This window comes from Haemaphysalis longicornis, unplaced genomic scaffold (genome assembly GCF_048455015.1).
Source record: "Haemaphysalis longicornis isolate Haplotype H1 unplaced genomic scaffold, Haemaphysalis longicornis Haplotype H1 scaffold_1, whole genome shotgun sequence".
NCBI classification, from domain to species: Eukaryota; Metazoa; Arthropoda; class Arachnida; order Ixodida; family Ixodidae; genus Haemaphysalis; species Haemaphysalis longicornis.
In genome coordinates this window covers 274,419,824-274,445,426 of record NW_027526203.1, presented here as the reverse complement: position 1 = coordinate 274,445,426, position 25,603 = coordinate 274,419,824, and the positions used below count along the sequence as shown (strand labels likewise).

The window sequence follows — 25,603 nt, the reverse complement described above, 5'->3', positions numbered from 1 at the left end:
ATACTGGCTGCAATAACTGCTACTGCGTGCATGTTGGGAACCAATGAAGGATTCGCCTAACCCCAAAAATGCGGTTCGACCAGGCCATTTCTTCTTTTTGTGCCCCACTCCTACCTCCCTCCCTCCCTCAATCAACTCAAAAACACACCTTTAACGGATAATAAGGGATACTTACACCTGAAGCATTAAGGCATAAAAGAAAACACGGGGCGAGGGATGATCAGCAGTTAGTTGCACATCAGGTTAGTGTACCAAAAGGCATGGGCACAGCAAAGCTTGTCCACTGCAGAGGTTACCTTACAATACTGCTTCCATAAGCTGCCTATGCTTTCCAGAGTGCTTCAGTCAGCACAACCACAGTCTACCCCTTGCGTTCCCCACCACAGAGGAAACGATGACAAGTGAACAGCTAGTCTCATCCCCTGCTGCTGCTTCCTCAGAGGCAGTCGCTGTTCCCCAGCAGCTGTTGCAGCCGTGTGATCATGGAGTAACAAAAGAGTGACATTAGATGATTTTTGAAGACAGAATACATGCACCAGGCTGCACAGGTACTATCTAGTTGTCCTGAGGCAAAACAGTGAGGCACTGTGCTCGTGGCAAGGTGGGAAATGAACAGGCAGACTGAAGAGACTAACTGAAGCAAAACCTTTGAAATGCACGAAAAGCAACCACAAATCAATCACGTGAAAAAAAGTGATGTAAAAAAATACTGCACAAAGAAGATCTTTACACAAAATGTCATCAAAGTGAAAATTCATAGAATAAAAATCCAAAAGGAAACATTCACTTAACACTAGGTATCCACATTCACTTAACACTGAAAATAGGTACAAATAAAATTTATAATGGAGTCAAGCTGCCGGTTGCGCGCTTGTTTTAAGCGCATTCTAAAGTGTCTGGCTTTTTTCATGGCTTTAATACAGCGAGAAGGCAAAGAGCGAAAGACACAAGCCGTGTGGTGAAGCCAAAAATGTGTAATGGCCTTGCCACAAAGCCAGCCTTTACACACACTAGCACCCTAAATTACTGAGTGTTCAAAACACCCAAGTACTTCAAACAGTAAAGGTGAAATTCCAGCAAACCAAATCGAATAACACACACTATTGCAAAATTATTTTTGCACACCACTACGACAAATGCGCCAAATTCCTTTTAAGCGAGTTAAAAAAAACAGGAGACGGGCATAAAAGGAAAGCTACACAAGTGATGCACAGTCTGCTGTGTCTTTTAAGCTACACAAGTGATGCACAGTCTACTGTCTTTTAACAAAAATTCACAATGGAAAGGCAAGGTCATACGTGTGCAAAACATACTTGCCAAAATTTCCTTGCCTTTCCTTTCATATTAAGTAATGTTATATGTTACGCAGAAAAAAAAGCAGGGCAAATTACGAGTAATTACGAAATTTCAACGCGAGCTTCAGTATAAATGTCTCCTAAACTGCTGTTACAACGTGGCCAAAGCATCTGAATGCTGCTACCAGAACACTCTTCCCATTGACATGTAGCGAGTATGGCCTGTGGTAAAGTGAACTTGCTGGCATTACATGCAGCACCCAACTATATATGCACGTTAGAGTAAGCGTGTGCCCTAGCCAGCTGCACAGGGCGTAACGAGGTGCTACATTCCAGCCAGAACTGGACTGGTGGTGGTAGTAGTAATGCAGCTGGGTAACTCACGAGCCAGTCAGTGCCCACCACTGCAGGTTAGCAGAGAAAAAGAGGAAGGAAGGAAAGCGGAGGACGGCGAACACACCATGTCAGCAGACACCTTGTAACCATTTCCAGAAGCATTATCGGTCTAAGCAGCAAGCAAAGAGAAGAGAACAAGAACGGTTAGTGAAAGCAGTCCGACCATGCACACACAAGCCGCTAACACAGAAGGCAGTACAGCAACCAAGCAGCTGCCACCTAAGCTGGAGCCACGCACGAGGCTACTCACACGTATGTCGATTCTCTTGTACTGGTCGAGTCCAAAGCCTGCACACAAGGGAGGACGCAGTCCGTGGGTTACCGACCTGAAAGTTCCCCGTGCTTCATGCAAGCTAGTGGAAATGGCAAAAACCTTGCGGCCACAGGCTGCTGTTTGCAAGCAGTGATTTAAGGGGAAAAAACATCATAGTGAAGTAGCAGGTCTTCAAACTAAGTTCAGGCGGGGGAAGTAACCAGCCAGGAACCTAAACAGGCATGAAAACTTCAACTCTAAATATCTGCCCCTCAGTGACCCAGCAACTCAGCACGCATGGCAGGCAACTTGTACCCGATGTGGCTGCACCCGTTTTGGTTACTTGCGAGCGTTTTTCCGTAGAACCGCTGCTGCTTGGAAGCTGCAGGAAACGCCGTGCCAGCTCACCTTCAGGTTGCTTAGTGCCAGGAGTGATAGAACGAAGGAAGTCTTGCGGGGACATGAAGATCTCAGAGTCCCCAGCCTCATTGTAGACCCGCATTGTGGCAAAGTAACGAAATATTTTGTCCGGTGTGGAGTAGGCCCTGATCCGGTTCTCGTACTCTATGATCTGCAGTTCCAAAAGATTGGAGTAAGAACACGAGTTTTTCTAAAAAGGGGGGAAAAAAGGTGGGGTTTCTTACTGCTCCAGCCAGGCCTTCTCCGTTTTTCCAGCATTCTAGCATTGAGACAATAGCCGTGGTTGAAACTGCAGTCCTTACTTGCTATTAGTTAGCTCCTTCATCTTCATGCACCTTTGGCTGCATCTAAAATGCAAATGGTACTCTTCCCTGCTAGTTATACATGTCGCCTTGCTAACCGACTTAACCGACCAAATCCGGGATAAAATAATTGTGCTCGTGTTTGGTGAATGGCAAATAAGAGCATAATGAGTCTATAGTGGAATGAATTAAAGAATACGAGTAACAATAACAGAGAAGATGCAGACATATTCTGTTGTCTGTTATTGTCACTAGTATTCTTTTCCCATTCCAGTGAAGGCCTACATTATCATGCATCAGGAATGAATAGCACAGAGCAGCATTTTCGTAAGCAAGAGCAGCACTACTCCAACACACCATATGTGTGACTACCGCAGTGTGCTTTGTCAGAGAAAAAGGCTATCAAATCATTTCCTGAAGCTGCTAAGGATGAAAAGAAAGCAATGCCTCTGAGAAAAACAACCTAGCGTGCTTATAGTATATTTCATCGCTTAAAAGGTGACTTTTTGGAGCTGTGTGGCTGGGGTTCACAAAACCGCTGATGGAAAGACTGATAAAAATTTGTTAAGATGCTGAGGTTTCAAAGCAAATTAGCCAAGGTACCGTGCCTTTTTGACAGGCATGTGGACAAATGTCTACACAGTGAAGTCAAGGAGTGCATGCTGCTTAGCTGATTAGTGAACTCAGTTGCTGAAAGTAAAAACAAGATGCAAAACCAATTACTCCCAAAGAATTCTTTACGAGGTAGTTGATTCATTGAGACACACAAGGCACAAAAGTAATGTTTTTATTTCTTGGAATGAACTACGGGGTCTTTAAATCAATTACAGCAAGCAAAAAAGAATGGTTTGTTATTCATCTTTTTGCAAATTTCCAACAGGAAATGGCAGCAGCCTGAAAAAATGTTCCCAACGCCAAGCACTGCTATTTGTCACTGTCACGCATTGCCCCACTCGCTATTGCAATATTTGGTGAAATTTAATACAGCAGAGTTATGTATACTACAGTAATACCCCATTAAATTGGACGCCAAACATCCAGAAAGAAATACGAGTTAAGCAGTGTTTAAAGTTACCTGAAATACCAAAAATTTCAGTGATGGGCTGAAAAATTCAACCCATCAGCTAGAAACCATGCCAATAAACTACCATCTTTGTAACTGAAGCACAACAACTAAGGTCTCTTTCAGAATTATTAATACAAATTCAAAGTGCTTTTGAGACGCAGTTTGTCTCATAATGTGTCTTAAAACACAGGTGAATTTGTGCTCTCATTTGTAAACACATACTATCAGTTGGCCTTAAATTGCCATGAACAATGCCTTGTCTCTCACTCAAACTTGGTTTAAGAAAGAACCTTGAAGGTGCTTGACTTGTCTTATAACTGACAACAAACGAAACATGTTACGAAATGGGGAGAACTGACAGAGACTTTTGGGCTGCTGGGTAGCTGAATCGATTCATGTCGTTGAGATGGCAATGCAAAAAATCTTTTTTTTTTTTTTCAATCTTAAGTTTTAACTGGTGTATTAGTGAAGCTTATTGGAAAGGCAGTTTGATACTCCTGATTCTCGCATTTCAATACTGAGCCCCATTGCACCGCTGAATGATGCTCCCATCCCAAATACTTAATTAAGAAGATGAGCAAAGAACAGTACATAAATGACATAGGCAATTGGTTTCAGCTTTTAAAAAAATTAAAAAAAACTCCAGATAACTGAAATTTTATGCAAACTGAAGCTAGTTGATGAGGTTCTAAAAAAGAAAAAAATATAGAGAACATTCCCCCCCCCTCCATAAATATGTGAAGTCCTTGCTTCGTAGTGGTTGCAAGCAGGCACTGAAGTTAATGAGACCCTCAGATGGACTGCACCAGGGCAGTACCTAAATGCGAGGCAGTGTTGCCACAAATGTAAAAAATAAAAAATAAAATAACAAAAATGATGGTTGAAAATTCTGAGAATACATTCCAGAAAAATATTCACACTTTGAAATAATAAATAATGTTCTGCTAATGGAAATGGCTCCAATAGTGAAACTCGCAGCTTGCACACATCCACTTGCACCAATTTGCATTTTGCAAATAAAAAAGGCAGTCAGAAAAAAAAAAAACATCAAAATTTTTATTTCTGAAACAGACACTGACGGGAGATACCTTGGCTGCTTGGTACTTATCTTTAAAAGCTTTTATGTTCTTGTACATGGATAGCCAAAGATAATATACAAGCTCAATTTTAGAGAAAGCTTGGATTTAGTAAATGTGTGTATTGCTTGCCTGGTAAACAGACGGGACTAAAGACGGGATTTTGTAATAAAATCCGGTTAGCTTTGGATAGCAGCCACCTGCACGTTTCCACCTCAAAAATTTTCTTTCCTAACCGAAATTCAGGACTTCACTACAAGGCAAGAATCCATTTCTGCCAGCAGTGCTGCTTACAAGTTACTATCTCTGGCAAGAGTAGCATAGATGGTGACAAGCAAGTACTTCTCGAAGTCCTAGACAAATTCTATTGCTTTATTTTATAACTTATAATGCAGCCATTTTTTCTCTTTAAGATGCATTTCTAAAATCTCGTGAAATTTGCAAAATATTTTTACGTTTGGCTTGTGCATTATTTCTCCACGGGAAATAAAAAAAATGATTGACCTCCTGGCACTTTTTTTATTTGGCAACATCTGAAAAATTGCCTGCGGTCTGTGCCTTTTCTGATTTTCCCTACTCTGTCATCATGGTTGTTGACTGCATGGACACCCGAAAGCAGTTGCTAACTTTTATCATGCTACTTGACGTTTTCAAAAATCAGCTAAATTCAAAGGCCAAGGCTATATGCAAAACGTTGTGTACTTCCATTGGAGTGGCTATACATACAATATCGCGAGCTCACAAGATTTAAAGTGTTCTTACGTGGACCGTGCCAACAGTGACCTGAAATGTGCCACTCCACTCCAGGTGCAAAAATAATGCATACAAATATAATAAACAGGGTTATTGCGCCTCAGAAGAAGCTACTCAGTGAGAAAAGAAAAATTTCTCTGTGCAGTTGCCAATTCGAACCTACAGTCCTAGTAAACAAGCTTGAGGCGGTACCTGCACACCACAAACTTGAGCAGCTTTTCTTGTAACCGATGCTTGACAAGATGCATGGTTGTGCGTGTCATCATTTGTGGCAAGGCTACATGATGTTGTGCAGATATTTTACTCAGATTAAAGAAAGAGTACCCTGTAGGTAAGTGCACTTCCGAAAAATTCTGCACACACACAAAAAAAGAGAAACATATCTGAATGTGCGACTCCAAATATGCTCTGTGGAGGCCGAGCCCTTGGTAGAGCCGTCCAAAGTACACAGTGATGCTAATAATAAAAAAATGGCTGCGTATCTGCTCCTTTCGTTGCAAATGCCGACGAAAGACGTTAGTCGACTGGTGCCCCTGCCATGTAAACAGCTCCCTTCTGTTTCCAGCTCACCTCTCGTGCCGTTACTCTCCTGTCTCGTTCCTCCCAAGATAACACGCTAGAGGTTTGCTCAAGTCAATTTAAATTTACCGCGTTCTCCTGCTCCAGGCTGGGTGCCTTGATGCCAGCGCTGCCGTACAGCGGAGAAGCGTGTGATCCGAGGCACACTACTACAATGTTTATAGAACCACGTTGCCCTGCTCCACGTGCATTCTAAGTGGAATGTAACACCTATATAGTGGAACCTTTCGTTACTTTTGTCGTTTGATTCCGCCAAGAGCTACAGTGGCGCGGGCAACAGCAGGCAACGATTTTCTGCAGTTGATGTAGTATTTTGATTTCGCAAAAAACAAGCATCCATGAATTTTTTAATAAAGGAACACTGCAAATAACACTTATGAGTTGATTTTCTGCATCACATTTTCGTAATGTTCGTTCTTGTTCAGCAATGTTGACAAGTATGAAGACTGCCACCAGACTTAGGCGTTTAGGTTTGGCTATGGGCATATATGATGAGGCCTGATAAGGTGTCGGCACCCTTCGCCAGACAGTTTCGGGCCTTTTCCTCCTACCTCCCCCCCCCCCCCCCCCTCAAAGCCTCATCGCATCGCATCGCATATATGATGGCTGAATCGAGTCATGGTGGCTGAATCGAGTCACAGACCGACAGACAAACAGATCAAAATTTCTGCATTTAAGTAGTCCAAGAAAGACTATCGTCTTTAAAAGGCTGCTCATGTGCACCCCAGTCGAAGATACCCTGGCCCAGTCCGTCACATTCGCCAACTGTCTAACCACATGAATGGGAGGGCAAAAAAAAAATGACGCCCCTCCACTAACAATTCGCACATCAATTAGCTAAAGCTCCTCAAATAAATCAACTTCAAACTTCTGGTCACAGCTTCCAGCTTAGCAAATCATCGTCGTCGTCATCATCATCATCATGGTCTGCCGTCATTTCCAGCCAGTTGTTTGAGCACGATGAAGGCCTCTACCAGCGACCTCTGCCCGTTCTTATCCTTGGCTTTCATATTCGATCTCAACGCTTGCTTCACCATGTTCTGCCCACTTTCCCCCACTTTACGCCCTGTCCGCAGTATCCCTTGTGTTATGCCGGCTACAAGGTTACAGCTGGCCGGATATACAAATTAGTTCAGTTCTGTTTTTTTGGATGAGGCCACTACTGTATATTACAAAAGTGTTACGCACAATGTTGGACCCTTATGAGGCTTCCAGGAAAAAGGTACAATGAGGCCCATGTTTGGTAGAGCACTAATCAGGAAGCACAATCATGTTTATATGTCATGTTGCTGCAGGTATATGTGAGTGGCATGTCAGTGTTAAAAATGTCATAGGTAAGTGATCCTGGATAGGTTACGAACTATGGAACTCTGAATAGTTCTGCAAAAGTGAATGGCTTGCCGCATAAATGGTTCTTTGATATGGCGCATAGTTCGGTTCATCTCCTATCTGAGCTCTGGGCCAAACCCATATAAGCAAACCAGCTCCGGCGTTCATCACAAAGCCATTACAACTTGGTGTGGCGTACACGTGAAATTTTTAGATACCTTTCCCAATTACTTTTCTTTCTAATGTCCAGGATGCAGCCACTACATGTGCAGCCTTTACATGTAGGAATTGCAGAACACATGCAACCTCATTAAACAATACATGGTACATAGTGAGGAAGCGGAAGAACTGTAGAAAACATGGGGGTGTGGATTTGAGACTTTTTTTTTTTTTAAACAGCAGAGCTGTTTAGGCCGAGCATTATCCGTACGTCGTGCCAAAAGACCTCTAAGTGTGATGGAAAGTGGCGAGGAGGCAAGAAGCCCATGACCAGGTGTTGGGAGTTCGCGCCTTAAGAAAAATACGTGGTTAGAAAGGTCCCGGGAATCGAAACCGGGTCCTTTGCGGCGTGAAACTGGTAACCTAACCACTGTGCCACCCCAAAGGCACGAGGGGCACGGGGTTAGCAGCGGTGGGGAACAGTAACATGTGAAGCCAATTAGAAATAAAAAAACACTTCCCATGGTCGGAATCAAACGTTGGGCCCTCGTGTTATGAAACTGGCGTCCATCCGATTGAGCTATCATCGCGTTCCGGGCGCACAGCATTTCCTTTGGGTTCATAGCACGGGCGTTAGCTTTGGCCTTGGCCGTTGGTTCTAGAGCATGCTAGCGCGGTCCCATTTTGGGAGAGATGTGAAAGCCTGAGGACAAAATGATCCGGGCCTGCCAGTCATGCAGAACTTTCAGCAGCAAGTTTGAAAATAAGTGTGAGGTGCAACAGCCAGGTCTCCAACGAAGGGAGAGGGGCTGCCAGCTGCGCTGTTTCTCCAGCCTTGCACCACTAGTGCAAGCTGCACCAATTTTTTTTTTTAGGGTACGGCACAAGCAGTTACATACTGAAGCTTTGCTGCGTAGTGCTGACATTTAAGCAAATTATAACAGCAATAGGCAAGTGCCGTGTTCGTTAAATTAAAACTGCATTCTAAAATGCCGCATGCAAGCTAGTTTGAAAAATTCTTTAAATACCCACAAAGCCTCGCAGCGTGCAAACAGATGAAAAAAGTACGAGTTGGAGCTAGGTGCATCAGCAACCATGAGCAAAAACTATGCGCTATACACATACATTATCCACTGAAGAGTCGACTTACTAGGATGCATAATTTATACAATCAAATTTTAAAAAGGGAAGGGACCACTTAATGATTTTTACAGTATACGTGACTCGAGGCTGTTTTTGTCTTGATTCCATGCTAATACACTGTAGCGACGCCATAATTTGAAACCAATGATTTTATGCTGAATTCTTGAACTGATATTTACTTTTCCCGAATGTAACCCAAATCGAGCAGCCTCATCTATTATTAATCCAGACCTTTTCACTAGCCTAAGTGTTCTTTCGATGTGTTAAGACCGAAATTAGATTTTGAATCCCATCAATTATGTTCCCAAGAAAACTAAACCCCTACCAACTGCAATGCTGCAGGAAGCATATGCAAGCATGACCATTGGACTTCTAATCTCTCTTTATCCACTATCTCACAAGGCTTGTAGCATTTCTTTCTTTGTTTTTTTCACTGTGCAATCATCTGCTAAAACTTTTCACATTATTCCACAGCTCGGCATAAAGCACTTTCTGAATACTTTTTTCAGGCTGCAGGCAAGTTCAAAGAGCACCATATTCGAACAGTGCAAGAAAGTGTTCCCTGACTACATCAAATGCAGTAGATTCGTCTTTTTAAGCCTGAAAAAATAGTTGCACAGTATTATTTGCAACAATGCTGGCTATGTTATGGTATGCAGCTGAACGAGGAAAACAAGCACTTAGCAGTAGCAAGGACAAAGAGCCTAATTAGACAGTAGGAAAAAAATGAGATATGCAGTCCAGTTATTATGCTTTCACGCTTTTTTTTAACACAGCACTGGGTAGTTGCGAGACTCCTTTTTACATAAGACAAAAAATTTAGGACCCATTTGACAATATTACTGAACAAGAAGTGCTACACAGAAGACAAAGTGTGCATGTTTTTGATCATTTTTTGAGTGACACTTGTTTCTCATGTAAAAAGGTGACAACGTAAATAAAAGCATACTTCCAATACAGTTTAACAAGCTACGACATTTTCTGTGGTACTACATCTGCAAAGCAATACAACAACCGAACAGTATACCTACAGTTGGGGTCATTAAAAATTGTGTGTCTCAAGTATGCATTGATCGAACCCCGAATCATTATGATAAGGTGGCACTTGAATATGTTCAATCGATGCAACGGCTGGTGGGAGCATTCAAGCCAAATATGAGCGCCGTATGCTTCGCATGTGCAAACTATCTTTAGGCGACCCTCCTCCTCAGTCACTGATGCAGCCCTGGCAATACTACGTTCAATGGGAAGCTACCAGCAATTCTGCCTACACTTCCTGTCAAGAGACCATTCCCATTTGGGTGTACAAGACACTGAATGGCACTGCACCTAATCGGAACGATCCGCATGGCGAGATGAGGTGGATGCTAGCTTAGGTTGTAATGTCAGCATGGAAAATAAACAAATACCTTTCATTTAACTCTCTGCCCTCCAAATAGAAAAGAATCACCACGCCACAGGTTACAAAGCTCACTTCTTAAGCAGCCATATCTTTAGGTATGGACGTTATGGTACATCAAGGTGATGCAACCAAACGACCAATGCGTGATTAAAAGGGCTGCACTAGGCAACAACAGGCGAGTTGGGCAGGCATTTGCAACATAGTTAGGCAGCATGCACAAACCGACCAGAAGTGAAGCAGCCTTATCGGAGAGGCCGCTCCTTCAAAGGCCAGAGCGAGAGGGGAATGTATTCTGCCGTGGAGGGCAGGTACCTTTACCCGCTCGTGACAGCACTATTGCAAGATCTAGGGCACAAATTGCCGCACAAATGTGTTAGCTTGCAGATGCTGCGAGTCACCAAAGGCCTTTGGTCATAGGGACTTTTTGATTTTTCGAATTGCAGTGTAAGTGGCACAGCGTTGTTGAGTGCAGGCAGAAAAGGAGTCTATTTATTAGGGCTCAAACAAGCGGGCTTCCTTGAATAACAATTAATTAACTTGCTTTTCGGTCACGAAAGCCAGGCTTGTCCTTCTTTTTCTTCGCCTTGCCTTTCCCTTTGGCTTCTTCAACATCGGAGTCTTCTTCCCCTTCACTGCCTTCACGATGCGAGACGCTACTCTCGGACGACACTTTGAAGTAGTCTGAAATCGCTTGAATCCCATCCTCAAACTTGTCACCGAGCCTGAAAGTGCACAATTTGAACAAGCATCAGTTATAAAATCATATGCCGCCACCATTGGCACGAGGTTATACTCAAATACTCCCTTTTAAAGGGACCATGAAGACAAAATACAAGTTTGGTTTATTCGAAAGGTTGCCTCGTTAGAATAACACTAACACCACTTTTAATGCAAACTTCACTCAAATAAGATATATAATTAGGAAAAAAGAGAATGGCCATGCGACCCGCTAGCTCATTTCCCACACTAGAACCTATGATGTATTATGGGCAGCTGTGTGATTGGCTGAGGCCAGCAAAAGCGAACGCAAGTTAGGCTGGGCTTATAAGCTTGCAGAACGAGCGGTGAAACGTAATGCATACTCATTTTATAGAAGTAAGAATGGTGGCGTAAACGGTGAAAGTTACGAAAGTACACCGAACAGCAGTGCGCATCAGTACTTCTTGATTGCTTGTAGGGTTTAACACGCCGATGCAGCGCAGGCAATGAGGCACACCATAGTGGAGGGCTACGGATTAATTTTGACCGCCTGAGGATCTTTAACATGCGCTGAAATTTCGTACACACGGGCATTTTTGCTTTTCGCCTCCATCAGAAAAGTGGCCGCCGCGGCGGGGAATCGAACCTGCGACCTCATGCTCAGCAGCACAACGCCCTAGCCACTGAGCCACCGCAGCGGGTGCATCAGTACTTCTAAGTAAACGTAAACATAGAAGTACAGATGCATACTGCTGTTGGTACTATGCGCATTATGCTTGTTATGGGACACTGGCCAATCAACATAAGCAACAATGTCTTACGTGACCCTATTTGTTGAGCGTACCCAATGTTTGACGAAACGATTACTACCAACCATAAGAAAAACAAGCCAGGTGCAAATGCAATCAGAAACAAAGCGAGGGTGGACTGCGCTCCTGCACAGTATGGTGGTGCCATCTGGGCTGGCTAACGGTAAACATTCCTCAGTTCACTGCAGACTAAACAGCGTAATAAACAACGTTAGCTTGAAGACCTGTCCTGGTTATGTCATCGCAGACGTCACGGAACACGATTTGGCGGGAGAATCAAAATTTTAACTTAATGCTGCCGGACCAGCGCTGTGGGCACTACAAAACAAACTTGCATTTTGTCTGTATGGCCCCTTTAGGGCACTGTTATTCAGGCCAAATCCTCCAAAATGATGGGATACTACACCTGCACGAACTGTTCATGAAACGGGACACCTGTCTTCAGAACCACACAAAAGGAGAACATACTTAACTCAGTGCGTACAGCTGTTCGGAGGAAAACGTCTGCTTCCTATTTTGTACGTAGCTGATTGCGTAGACAAAAATAAGTACTATAACACATTGCAGCACATACGCCAGAATGCGTGCACAGCGAGTTCCATTCAGAAAAGAACACCGGCTTTCGCGAAAGTAAAGAAAAGATAGCACTGCATCTATTTACCATTCGTAGTCAACCAACAAGCCCAAGGAGAAGAAGGCAACGAAGATGTAAGTATTCCTTTCGAACCTCGGCGTTGGCTTGTTCCTATGTCCGAAATTATAATGATCCCTTCGATCAATTCGGTCGAAACAAGGAGCAGCGACGAGCATGCGCTGAGCATCAGCAGTACGAGCTTGCAACGAGTAGTTGTACCGCAGCCTGCCGGCTAGCGGAAGGGTTCTACGCAGCAGGGACATCTCGGGATGTCAAATGAACGTGCGGCTACTTAAAGACCATCTGCTGTTGGCAATTAAAATGCTAACCATAAAACTATCGGTATGCTATGGCTCGGGTGCAATAACAAGTCGGCGACCCACTGACTCCCACAAGCCCATCACCACACGAACACAAAGACGCCACCAAGGCTGCTCCTGTGCTCCTCTAGCCAAAGATACACTGCCGGCCACAAATAATCATTAAAAAAAAGAAAACCCGAAGCGGCTGGTGCCTTACTACTAGCGCCTCTTCCACCGCTAGTTTGCAAGGTTGTGTCGAAGGCAATCTAGGAATTTTTTTAGAAGTACACCATTGTTCCTGTTTATTTTTATTACTTGATTATCTGTCATTACTACCAACGCCCTACGTTGTTACAACCAACGTTACTAGATCTATTGGTTACAACACACCTCGCCAGTTGCACGGGTCGCCCTTGTCGCTATTTATTAGGAGTAGCGACAGAGCAGAATTAAAAAGAAATCCGAGTTTAGGGTTAACTAAATTTAAATTTAAATGACTAAGATAGGCTAGATAGCGCATGCCGTCACCCCGATTCAGAGGGGAGGTCTTTCATCATCATCATCATCATCATTAGATTTCTTTGACTAATTGGTCATTAGAACCAAAGCCAAAACAATGGAGGGCCGTGGAGCGTGAATCACGTGAATCCCATGGTGAATCCCCAGAGTGATGTACGCGGACGATGTAGTGGTGATGGCAGATAATTCGGAAGACCTACAGAAACTAGCCGACATTTGCGGTGAGGAAGCAACGTGCCTAGGCCTCAATTTTGACCCACAGAAATCGGGAGTCATGGTACCATTAGTAAATCAGTATAAATACTTGGGGATCTGGTTTAACGAAGGGAAAAGGCTACCTGAATGACCATGAAGAACACCTCAAACTGAAAGGGAGAAGGAACGCAGCAATAATGAAACACCGAGCTCTGTGGGGATATAATAGTTACGAGGTAGTACGAGGTATTTTGAAAGGTGTAATAGTGCCGGCGCTCACGTTATCTAATGCCGTATTCGAATATCCTGTCGGGAGGATAACCAAAAGGCAGTCGGCAGATTGGCACTGGGAGCTCACAGTAAGACTACGAATGAGGCTGTACAGGACGATATGGGCTGGGCATCATTTGAAGCCAGGGAAGCACAAAGTAAAATACGGTTTGAGTAGAGGCGTAGATTAGATGAAAGGCAGTGGGCAGCCAGCGTGCACAGATACCTGTACCTTACAGATACCTGTACCCAATAGAGGAAGAGGTTGCGAAAGTTGACTAAATGCGACATGACTGTAGCGGCCAACCAATCCGGGGAAGTTAAAAAGAACGTGAGGGAAGCAGGTACGCGTATGTGGGCAGAGAGGATGGAAAAGAAGGGATTACTGGTAACCTATATAGCAGGAAAACATTGTATCCGGAGAGAGAACTGAGGCAGTGCGTTGCTCTTTGAGGCCGGGCTGGCTGCTTGAGAACTCGAGCTTATATGAGCAAATATTCAGCCCAGGATGAGACGTGTGAGTTGTGGCAAGGATAAAGAAACAATCAACCACGTAGTAATGAAATGCCAAAAGATCCAGCTAGCTAGAATTGGGGGGACGGTCCTACTTCCTGTGGCGCTGGGATTCGCAGCTTGAGAACTCGAGCTTATACGCCTGCTACACTAGCGTCCGAATGTCATTTGAACCAAATGCCAAGTTGTGCTGCTACACTAGGTTTTGAAATGCCATTCGGCTCAAATGACATTCGAGCCAAATGAGCACCGAGGGAGACATTTGGGATTTCAAATGCCATTTCTAGCAATCTCGCACACAGCGTTCGAAGTCAGCATAAACAAATACATTACTGGTGTACTTAAAACGAGGAAAATATTCTTAATTGTGAGACTTTGTTTACTTCTCGTTCACTTAAATCGTGGTATCAAGATGTAGGTAATAATTCCGTACTCTCAGCACCAGTGCGAGCAAGCAACGAACCAGTGTGGCAAGACAGCACAAAAAACCTCAATTGGGATTCACAATTAAGCAAAAACCGTGTCAAAGTTTACATTATTGGTAATTTCATATCATTTTAATACGAAAGACTGCCGCTAAATTTGATTGTTGCATTGTTGTGTAAAAACAGAACTCGACAGCAGCAGCGCCATGCAGCACGGCGAGCGAATGCTAACGCTTTCAAATGCCATTGAAATTGTAGTGTAGCACGACGGATTTTGAATGGCATTCGAAGCACCCCATTTGAATCAAATGACATTTGGTTTAAATGGCATTCGGACCCTAGTGTAGCTGGGGTATTACATGAGCCCAGTATGAAATGTGTGGGTTGTGGCAGGGATAAAGAAACAATTAACCACTTAGTAATGGAATGCCAAAATATCCAGCCAGCTAGAGTTTGGGGGACGGTCCTACTTCCTGAGGCACAGGGATTCGCAGTTTAAGGCAGCATTAACTGGTCAGTGGTGGATATTACTAAACAGCGACTTGAGTACTGGTGGAAAAAGAACAGGAAAGAAATCGATGAAGGGTCATCACAGCCAGAAATAGGGGCCAGGGCGGGGTTAAATGGAAATAAGAATGGTAGGTCAGCTAAATTTAAGTAAATGAATAACGTAGGCGAGATGGTGCATGCCGTCACCCCGATTTGAAGGGGAGGCCTTCAATCATCATCATCATCAGTAATTAATCACATCTGTCGTTCAAATTGGCAGGGTATTATGTATCATGTCATAAAGGAAATAATCATGTACACTGGGTGAAATTGACCTCAGAAAACACATTTCACACTAAATATGCTCTAACTTTTTTGTGCGGGAGTTGCAGCGGGAAACCTCGTGTCGGTTGGACCTGTGAACTTTGTTAACTTCAGTCATCTTTGCTGCCTTTCTGTCTTTTGGGGGCATGTGATAGGGGAAAAAATTATTTTCTTACCTTAATTACTAGTGAACAAGGTCGGCGTGGGGGATTGTGTTCTGCCTTTCATGTACTACAGCCGGCCGCTTTTTAATGACATTGAAGGAGCGTTGACCGGCAGGTGGGCCAGCGGCGAAGTGCACGGAATGATTGATTTGATAATTGATGGCACCTTCTTGTATTGGGATAATGAGGTGTGTCATTTCACCGAAGAAGCTGGTGTATGTAGTGCCTTTAATTTTGGCGCTGCTATTGGAGCGTTGCAGGTGGTAGCTGCCCCTCTCTGCTTTTCCTTCACCACCACTCCAACTTCTTTCACACCTCTAGCCTTGTGGTTTAGTTTCTTTGTACTACCTTTTAACTTTTTTGTTACCGTGGGAAATTGACTGATTTAGGGTTTTTTTCTGTTCTATACATATTGGTCAGGCACACATTGCAGTGACATAAAATGCAGATGATTTCACCCGCTTTCCAATGAAATCAGTTTTAATAATGTTTTCATAAATAATGATTGCAAAAGAAATTGTGAAATTCAAAATTTTTGTCCAGGCGTCGAAGTGAGTAAAAAAAAGGAGGTTGTGTAAAATAAACCACCAGTAGTAGAAAAAATTTGGAATGCACATTTTGTAGGTAAGCATTTCCAAAACCCATTCTAGAAAAAAATTGAGTTGCGTGGAACAATTTGTCAGGTATAAAAGAAATTGTTAGCACGTGTGGTGCCCGTGCCTTGTGGTGAAACCCAACCTCTATTTCAAATTTTGCAATTTTGTATGGTTCTCTAGAAGAAATCTGGTGGTTTGACATTATTAAAGGCACCAATCGGTTTCCACCCCAAGAGAAAATATTCTGCTGGTTTCTGCTGGTCCCCGTTGAGGTGGTTTATGGCCAAATTCCCAGCTGGGACCAGCAGGCTGCTGGTCCCAGTTGGGACCAGCAAGCAGCTGGGACCAGCAGGCTGTTGGTCCCCGTTGGGACCAGCAAGCTGTTGGTCCCAGCAGGCTGTTGGTCCCCGTTGGGACCCACAGGCTTGCTGCTGCCAGTTAGAATTAGTCACTTGGTGGGCAAAATATATATCGCCAGTGGCATGTGCCTCCAGCTAGAACAGCATGATGTACACATTACACATGATGCATTCAGATGCATTTTATTTACCAGCAAATGTTGCAACTGCCATGCACACTTCCCTTGTCGTTTTTACAGCGAATTAATTTCCTGGCGTCTTGAACTCCTCTGGACAACTTATACAATCGATATTGAACAGCATTCCCATTATGAATTTATATCAGAACGGCATTCACCTTTGCACAGCAAGCGATGCAGGTAGCGTCTTTTCGTCGTCATCAGGAATTTAGTACACAGGACACACGACCTCTAACAAAGACACACGAAGCGGCGAGTCCTACGTACCACACCATGACGCCGCGACATGCGGCCGTGTTCACGCTCACAAAAGTTCGGTGGGCAAAAAAAAAACGTCTTCGGCAACACTCGATGACATGACGCCGACTGTTTTGATGTCGAATTTCGCTACAAGATGCTCAGTTGGCGCCGTATTCGTCCCGCGCAAACACACGATCACACACCGCACTTTGTAATCGTCGCCATGTTGGCTAGGAAACAACTAGCTTGGCATGGCTTCAGTTGGCCAAGTTGGCTTCGCGGCCGGCTTGTTAAAAAAACGTTGCCGGTACGTTAACGAACAATCAGCGGCAAAAACACATTTATACCTTGAAGCGGCAAATTCAGGTTCCTTGTACAATTGTCAGCTTTTAGGTCCGCTCCGACTTGGCTGCTTTATGAAGGGCATAAGTGTGGGTTGGGGCATGGCCGATTTTTGCATTGTTAGTGGGCGAGGGTCCGTTTTTCTTTCTCTTTCTCTTTGGTTAGAAAATAGAATATTCGGCGAGTATATTATGCCTAGAAATAGCTATAAAACCAGGACTCAAGGACCGAAGTGGGCACATACACTGCAGCTCTCCAATTGTTTCGGGACCAGGCTTATATTTATTCGTTTTAAGAGCACAAAGTTGAGCTGTAGACGTCCTAGACGACCTTCGGCTAATGATTTGCTGATTCCAGTAGGTCCTTTAGCAGAGACCGTCTGGGTACAAAGAAGTCCTGGGAGCAACTGTTGGTCCCAAATGCAGCCATTATGGTCCCAACAGCAGCCCAGCTGGTCCCAACTGAAGCCTTGCTGGTCCCAATAGCAGCCCAGTTGGGACCAACTGGAGCCTTGCTGGTCCCAACTGAAGCCCTGTTGGGACCAACAGTGGCCTAGCTGGGACCAGCAGCACCCAATCTGGGACCAGCAGCGGCCCAGCTGGGACCAGCAGAAACCAGCAGCGGCCCAGCTGGGACCAGCAGAAACCAGCAGCGGCCCAGCTGGGACCAGCAGAAACCAGCAGAGACCAGCAGAGACCAGCAGAGACCAGCTAAAACCAGTTCAAATATTTTCTCTTGGGACATGATGTAAAAACACCTTGCCAATGATTATGACCAGCACAATATTCAAGGCAAGCAAGCGATGAGAAGAAATCTGCTTAGAGTTGAAAATTAAACTCGATGGTGGATGCTTGTTGACGTTCCGATCATCACTTATCTGTCAGAACTTTCATTTGCAGTTTATCATCATCTTCTGACTCGCTGTGGTAGCCCTGCTTGCAGGAATAAGGTGCGATTCGCTGAGTCGTGCCCAGCAAGCTTTCACCAGCAGCTGTCACTCTATGAAGAAAGTTCACCACTACGAGCCTCCTACATTGCAGCGCTACCTAAAAATTTCGAAAAGGAACAATATTAAGCCTGTTGGAGACTTTCTCAGAATAGACAGTTATGCTAAGAAGCGACACTAGACCTCCGGAAATGCCCTCGTACTGAAACGAAACTGGCTGCTGAACAGCTGGCGGTGTTCAAGGCTGATCAGAAGCGCTCTCCTCGTCAGTACTGATATCGGATAACTTGGTGTTACCTTTTGACTTGTTGTTATTCGACTTGTTGAATTTTTATTGCGGAAGTAAGGCATGGGTGAAGTGGAAGCACGAGTGGTGTGCCTGTTTCGAGGAAGGGTAGTGGGCAACGGAAACGCCATGGCAAATAAGCTTGCAGTTGGGTAACTGCGTAGTAGCGCCAAATATGAATTTCAGCATGCAAAAATTAAACCAAAACTGCTGGAAACTGGCTGAGAAAGCCAGGTCCACTTGTTAGACTTGCAGGGGACCTTCAGAAATAAGCTTTGGCAGAGTAAAGCTACCCTTTTCTTCAAACCAAAAATCACTATTGAATAGCTGGTGTCATTTTCAGGTAATTATCACATCTCAACGCTGTCGGATTACAAAGCTGACAACATAATTTGGCATTCGGCTTTCTAGGAGCCTTAAATCTCAGTGTTGCCAGAGTGGGAAATTTAAACTGATTCTAGAAGTGCATTACCTAGACTAACCACTGGGGTGCATTGGGCGTACGAGGAATGACTGCAACGTGTCGAAATAGACAATATAAAGCATTGATCACTGGTGATCGATTTGAATAGACGTGGTAACGTAAGAGTTAAACTCTAGGGTTTCAAGATTTGTTTGTTCCCTTTGTACACATGCCCCATAATTTTGGTTATACTTCCCCACAAAGCTCTTCGTGCTTAAGCAACTTGTTCTAGCTTCAAAAATAAAAGCATTACCCTTGGAGTTATCATAGAGATTTTCCTTTCTCGTGTCAAATTTTTCTGCCCTGCACACCTCTAACGACGTTTTCGATTCCGATTTTTCCCTCGTTTCTGCCTGCTTTGACTTTGTTCTTTTTTTTAGATGCGACGCATCTCTTGCTCTGAGGCATGTCCCTCCTGCGTCGGCGTCGGCGGCGTCCGCACGCCACGTGCGCATGCGCGACTCTCCTCCGCTCTTCTCTCTGACAGCTGTACGCAACACTCTCACTCCGTCTCATTATCATAAACAACAGCTGCGTGCGCGCGCTTCGCTCGCTTCGCTCTGCTCTCGTCGCGTAAGTGCGCGCATGCGCGACTCTCCTCCGCTGTCTCCTCTCCTTCAGGCGCTGTGAATATAAAGCGGGTAGCGCGCTGCGGCAGTTCAGTCAGCGCTCGCTCTCGTTCGACTTCGCGTCACTTTGCTTGACGACTGCGTGCTTGACTTGATTCTTCCGATGAAGACGTGATGGAAGTGATGGTCCCTTCAGCGAGTGGTGTGACACAATCCAATACCAGTGTCACTCCAAACACTAACGTAAAATTACGCCCATCTTCCCGCGTATGAGAGCACTCGCATGTGATGGAAATGCATCATACGCGTTCACAACACTTTTCACCCGATTTGGAGAATCAACCCAACGGAAACACCAATTGAACCCCCCGATGCGTCGCATCACACCAGGGTTCCCTCGCGGGAAGATGGGTGTAATTTTTTTTTTTTTTTTGCTTACCAGTTGTCTTTGATTCCACACTGTTCTTTACATATTTCATTCTTAGCGTTCTAGCCTTTCTAAGCCACTGAGTGACCACTTTTTTCACGTTAGAGCTGTCCACTTGCATGAATCGATTGTTTTTAATTTCTCTTCAAAACATATTTTACTCTGAGCTTCTTGAACTTAGACGCCAACCCAGCCCATATCTCACTGCACTGCTCTGTTTTTTTTACTGTGCACACCCGTAGCCAAAAGGCCTACCGTTCTCTCGTTTAAATCTAGGTGTGATAGCATGTACTGCACTCAGAAACATCAGGCCCCAAACTATGATGTCTTTCCAAGTTCCTTGCACTACTTCGTGTTTGTTATGCCCCTTCAGGGATCTGTGCTTCATTGTAGCCGTGTTTTGCTTTCCTTGAATTTTGTTGTTTCGCGTGAGCTCTGAGGTAGTTTTTTTGTTTACATTTATGCACACTCCCAAATGTTGGTATTCCTTGACTGGGTATTTCGCCATTATGGATTGACACTGCGTCAGTGCTACTGTTGTTAAAAACCATTAATCCCAACTTTTCAGTGCTAAAATTTCACCCAAGGGCTTTAGCTTCGTGGCCATAAATATTTGTGAGCAGTTGCATAGCTCTCCGGTTGTAAGCCAAAGAACAATGTTGCTTGCTTATAGCATTCTTGGAATAGGGCGTTCTATTGTGGTTGTACCCTAACTGACTCGATTCTGGCTTCTTTTCTAGTGCTTCCCCGCAAAGCATCAAATGCCATCAGTTAAGCTGTGAAGATGTGACTATTTGGATTGGGCAGTGTTGTGAAACTGAAAGATGACTCTGCTCGTGGTCGACGGCACGTGGCAGGCAATGGTCTACTCGAACAAAAGGTACAATTTATTTACATTTGTCATAGCATAGGAGATCACGAGTCAGACAGGACCTGCATCTAGCTAGAACCCCCCTCTCTCCCCCTAAACACCGAGCTCCTCAGTTTTACCACAAAAATCCTGCCTCGAAAAGGGATGCCACAACAGAGAGTAAAGAGAGCTTATTAATTAACCTACACTAGGCCGCTCATTGACCACAACAACAACCAATTGCAGGTGGGTACACGAATAGTCACGTGACCCAACACTCTCACGCGAGTCCTCGAAGACTTTTCTCAAATACCAGTTAAAATTGATACACGCTACAGGAAGCAACAAAAAAGCTCTCAGTGCTCAACAGTCAAACCTCAGACGGTCTGTGAAAGAAGCGCCGATAATTATCCTTTTTTGTTAGTGCTCGCCAAATACCGGGAATGCGGTACAGGCTGCCACCATACAAGCACAACCTCCCTGTTCACTGACGCCTTGCCACCACCGTGTGACAATTTTTTAGACGCAGAACGAATTATTGCATATCCTGTAACCTTAGGTAGTGCAACCTATCCAGACACTGTGGCGCATTTCTACATTCATACGTCCTGACCCCTCAACTGACCTCAAAGTTCTCATCTCTCTACCGAGGGCCTTTTTAATACACTTGCAATAATTATTGGTCCTTCTGCCTGCAAGTAAAAAAAAAAATGCTGCTGAGGCTCCGAAAAAGGAAACACAGTTTACTATATTTCTCAGGCTGCGAATATCTATTGGATACTTTAGTCAGCACATCTCCGCCCGCCCGCGCACGACACCCTGGCCTTTCTAGAAAAAACGATGAAAAAGAAAATAATGGTCTATTCTGAGCTTTCGAGATCTTAGTGCACTGTGTTAGCGCAAGCAAATTATCATTTGAGCATTTTTGTCTGAATCCAGTCTGCAGTTTCCAAGGATTTCATTTTCTGCCATCCACGCTTCAATTTCCAATTTTATTACCTGCAGTATGAATCTCTGCACCACTGATGTTACTGTAAGTGGTCTGTATGAATCAATACTGGCTTTATCCCTTTGATATGTTAAGCTCACCCTACTCTGGAACCGATGCTCTGGTATTTGCTTGGTTAGTATCCCATTATTTAGTGCCCTGATCAATAATGTGTTAATATTGGCGCTCCTTGCCCTCAATCGGCCTTCTGCCATAATAAATCCAAAATGTTTTAATATTTTGTGCAAGCAGATTTATCAAACTGAGAAGTGCTATACCAAACTTCAACCAAAAATACAATAAATGAAGAACCCGGCATTTTGAACCAGCTTGGTTCCTTTCCCAGGCGTGACTGAGGCAACGGCATCATAGTCTTTTACCGTGGTCGGTCTCTCACAAGCTTTTCGCTATGGAGCGCAGCCCGTCCGTGCAAACAAACGGGAGAGTTCCAAAAGAGCAATTAAGGTTATGTGGAGTTCACTGAATCTGCCACGACTCAAGTAGAAGTCTCTTTCTCCAGTTGGTTTCGCTTTCAAGGTTAGCTGTCCTGGTAAAATCAGTTTTGTGGTCGGATGTCTCGCAGTGCTCTGTTTTGTTTCCGGATGTCGTTCTTGTACTTCCTGATTTATTTTGATAGGTCTTGGTCTTGCCAATGTACGAGGAGGGGAACTCAGCGCACAGAATCCTGTATACTACACAGCGCATTTTGTCCTTTGTGGCATGGTCTTTAGGGTGGGGAAGGGGGTAGCCTATACATAGTGCATGAAGGCTTGTGCACGATGTGCACCCCGTCTCTTTCAAATACCCAGGTCAATGCTTCTCTGGCTTCTTGCACGTAGGGATAAGTGGCATGCATTTTGGAGGTGCGTCGGTCAATGTTTTCTGGAAATTTCTTGCTTTCTTTTGCTCTGCACAGCGTGTGACAATAAAGTATATCAGGTAGCCAATTTATCGAAGGTTCACAATTATCCAAGTCTCTGCTTTTTGGCGTTCAAAGTCTGAAGAGCAAATGCCTGTCACCCTTTTGATTGAGGCATTCTGCAAACTGGCGTATGTGTGCTGCTGCTGAAAGGTGCTGATGTGAATTGCACTGTAATAAAAATAAGCATCCATGTAACCTGTCTCGCTTCATATTTGGTAATGCTTTATTTTACACTCTGCGGAAAATAGCTTTCGTTGACGCAACACGTGAATGCTTGTAAATAAGAGGCGTCTCACAAATTCTTGACGAGTGCAGAAAACTCGCAATAAACTGGCTGCCCTTGCTCGCATCGAAAACTTCTTTTGAACCCTCATGCAAAGACAAAGCAATCATCCATCCATTTTTTTTCCCCCAAGTGCGAATAGCAATAATATTGTGTGTGAATGTTGTATTATTAAATATATGTGATTGTTTCATTACAACACAAGTTGGTATGTTGCCCAGAGTCATATTTATGAGAACTTCCGCTAATTTAAATTTTTGATAATTTCAAACAAAAACCTGGAGTCCCTTCGAGTTTGAATTATCGCGAGTCTACTGTATATTGAACTCCGCGCACGTAGAAATGCCACCGAAATGCATGGTCTACCAGCCTATGCCGAATGTTCCTGATGCTATGCCGGAAGGGTTGCCCTTCAGGGATGCTTGGAGCATTGATGATGATGATGTAACCATGAGCCCGTCGGACACAGACATCATTGCCAAAATGCTAGTGCTGCTGAAAACACTGCAGAGGCAGAAAATGGAAGCGCTTTCGGCAGTGGATTTACTCTGCTGATATGCTTTAAAATTGATGGCAATGGGCTTGAACTTGTGCAAACCATATCTCGTGTTCAGAATGCTTTGCTCATAAATCCTGCAAAATCTAAATTGCAAACAGAACTCAGTTGTTTGCACAAAGTAGCCTAACTGCTTGCAATCTTTGCATTGTTTCATGCATGGCAAGTGGCATACTTTTTATTCCTTTCTTCAGGGGCATTTTTTCGCATATACATAGAATATTTGTAACAAAAATTCATTATAGGCAGGTTCGGCTATATCGAACTATTGAAAAATATCGAAATAATCGTGGCACATATAACAGTTCATTATAACCGGGTTTGATTGTACAGTTAAACGTGGATGTAACGAAGTTGACAAAAGTTCACAATTTTTCGTTACATGCAGGTTTCGAGTGAAGGCTCGCATGAATGAAGCAGAAACGAAACGAAAATGCTAGACATGAGCGACGGTGAACTTGCCCTTTGAAAACTTGTTTCACAGTGAAAACCGGCGCAAGTTGTGCGTGCTGCTTTCGCACGAGCTTAGGCACTAAATGGTGCTCCAAAGAGACAAGATCACTTACCCTCATATTCACAAACAAAACTTAGGAATCACTTTTGCCGTATGCTGAAAGGGCGCCGTAAAATTGTGAGCTTGTCTTGAAAAGAAACTGTGAGCGTGTCTTGAAAACAGTAGTGCTAGTGTTCACTAAATTAGTGCATTTCTCTGGCTGATTTTTCAGTAAAAGTGATAACGCAATGACTGATCAGCTTAGCGGCTTCGTTACATAGAGGTCGCAAACACATGGGCTTCAATGGGGGTGACAATGGGGAATGGAAAAACTTCATTAAATCCAGGAATTCGTTACATAGAGGTTCGTTGCATCCAGGTTTAACTGTATTACGCACATTCCACTTTGTGCAGCTCCACTGTTAGACGCGTTTCAGAATAAAGTATGCTTGTAATGTTTTTCAGCTGGTGCTACTCTGGAGTCCTTCGTACGGCAACTACTGCTGTGTGCCGTCGTGCTGGAAAAAATGGCAGAATTCACAACAAACCTGGAACAAGCTTCTTTCACATCCCATGGTATAGCAGGTGTGTTCTGGTTTGCTTGCGCTTCACTGACTTGTGCTTTAAACAGGCTGTTTCTCCTGCTTAGATGAAAATGCAATAAGCTACACAGCACTATCTCAACAGATGTGTATTATTCTATTCACCTGAACAGTGTGTTGGTTATTCTCAGTAAAAATGTTCCTAATGACAGTTGGAGTGAGTCATGAAAGTTTTCCTGTTCCAACAAAGATCACTACAAATGATGGAATGCACATGGTGCCTTGTAATGTTCCATGTATTTGATTTGAGGCTTTTGTGTTTGACAAAGATGACATACTAAGTGAAGGTTTTATCACTGGGCATTTTGCAGAATGAGTCATATTTTTCTGTTCCAACAATGTAACTCTAAGATCACTATAGTATAATGACGGAATGCACATGGTGCTGTGAGGTGTTCCATGTATCTCATTTGATATCGTGTTAAACAAAGATGACATACTAATTCAAGGCTTTATCACTGGACATATTGCACAGGTTGCCTTATCTCTGTGGCAATCTAAGAAAGGGTGGCTGTGCACTCTTTTAAAGTTAATAACTGGTAGCCTGTCTTGTTATTGCTAACAACTTTTGGATCCTAGTGTTTGGATGCCAGTGAAGCATTTATTCTTTGACTGATGAAGTACCATAAACACAAATGCAGGTCCACGGCAGAGGTGACGTACGAGAGATGGGACGACCTGTTTGGCATGCCAGCAAGCTAACTGTACACTGGGAACAGGATGCACAGCGATCGCTTCGCTGCACGAGATTTCATGAATCCTGGGCACACACAGTTAGCAGAAATGGCTATGTCTTCTGTTTTCTAGAGAAAAAGAAACATTTATTCACTCAAAAGGCTACCATTTCTTGACAGCGCAGTTGGACAGGGCTATGGACACTCTTTCCTGCATTGCCGAAATGGCTTTGCCACATCCGTTTCCCGCTGCTCCCTTGCTTTAAAAGAATGCAAACTAAAATAAAATATTGCATCTTCAGTATGCACTCC

At 43.9% G+C, this 25,603-nt stretch overlaps 1 protein-coding gene and 1 long non-coding RNA gene across 3 annotated transcripts in view; one reads left to right on the top strand and one right to left on the bottom strand.

Annotated features, from left to right (window-relative positions):
• Micu1 (Mitochondrial calcium uptake 1) overlaps window positions 1-12,805 on the bottom strand; it is a 31,434-nt gene extending 18,629 nt beyond the window's left edge. Inside the window, exons 1-5 of one of the 2 annotated variants that reach the window (XM_077677990.1) lie at window positions 12,343-12,805; window positions 10,715-10,895; window positions 2,353-2,515; window positions 1,942-1,979; window positions 1,756-1,800 (exon numbers count right to left, since the gene is read on the bottom strand). In XM_077677990.1, the coding sequence (XP_077534116.1) occupies window positions 1,756-1,800; window positions 1,942-1,979; window positions 2,353-2,515; window positions 10,715-10,895; window positions 12,343-12,578 (663 nt within the window). In that variant the 5' untranslated portion in view covers window positions 12,579-12,805. The remainder of the gene's footprint in view (window positions 1-1,755; window positions 1,801-1,941; window positions 1,980-2,352; window positions 2,516-10,714; window positions 10,896-12,342) is intronic. The other variant, XM_077677997.1, reaches the window with a different exon arrangement.
• A 402-nt stretch (window positions 12,806-13,207) lies between these two features.
• On the top strand, window positions 13,208-25,592 carry LOC144146073 (uncharacterized). The gene is made up of 4 exons (XR_013317655.1): window positions 13,208-13,357; window positions 20,664-20,803; window positions 24,481-24,600; window positions 25,259-25,592. It is a non-coding gene; the product is annotated as an uncharacterized LOC144146073 (long non-coding RNA).
• Window positions 25,593-25,603: the final 11 nt, after the last annotated feature.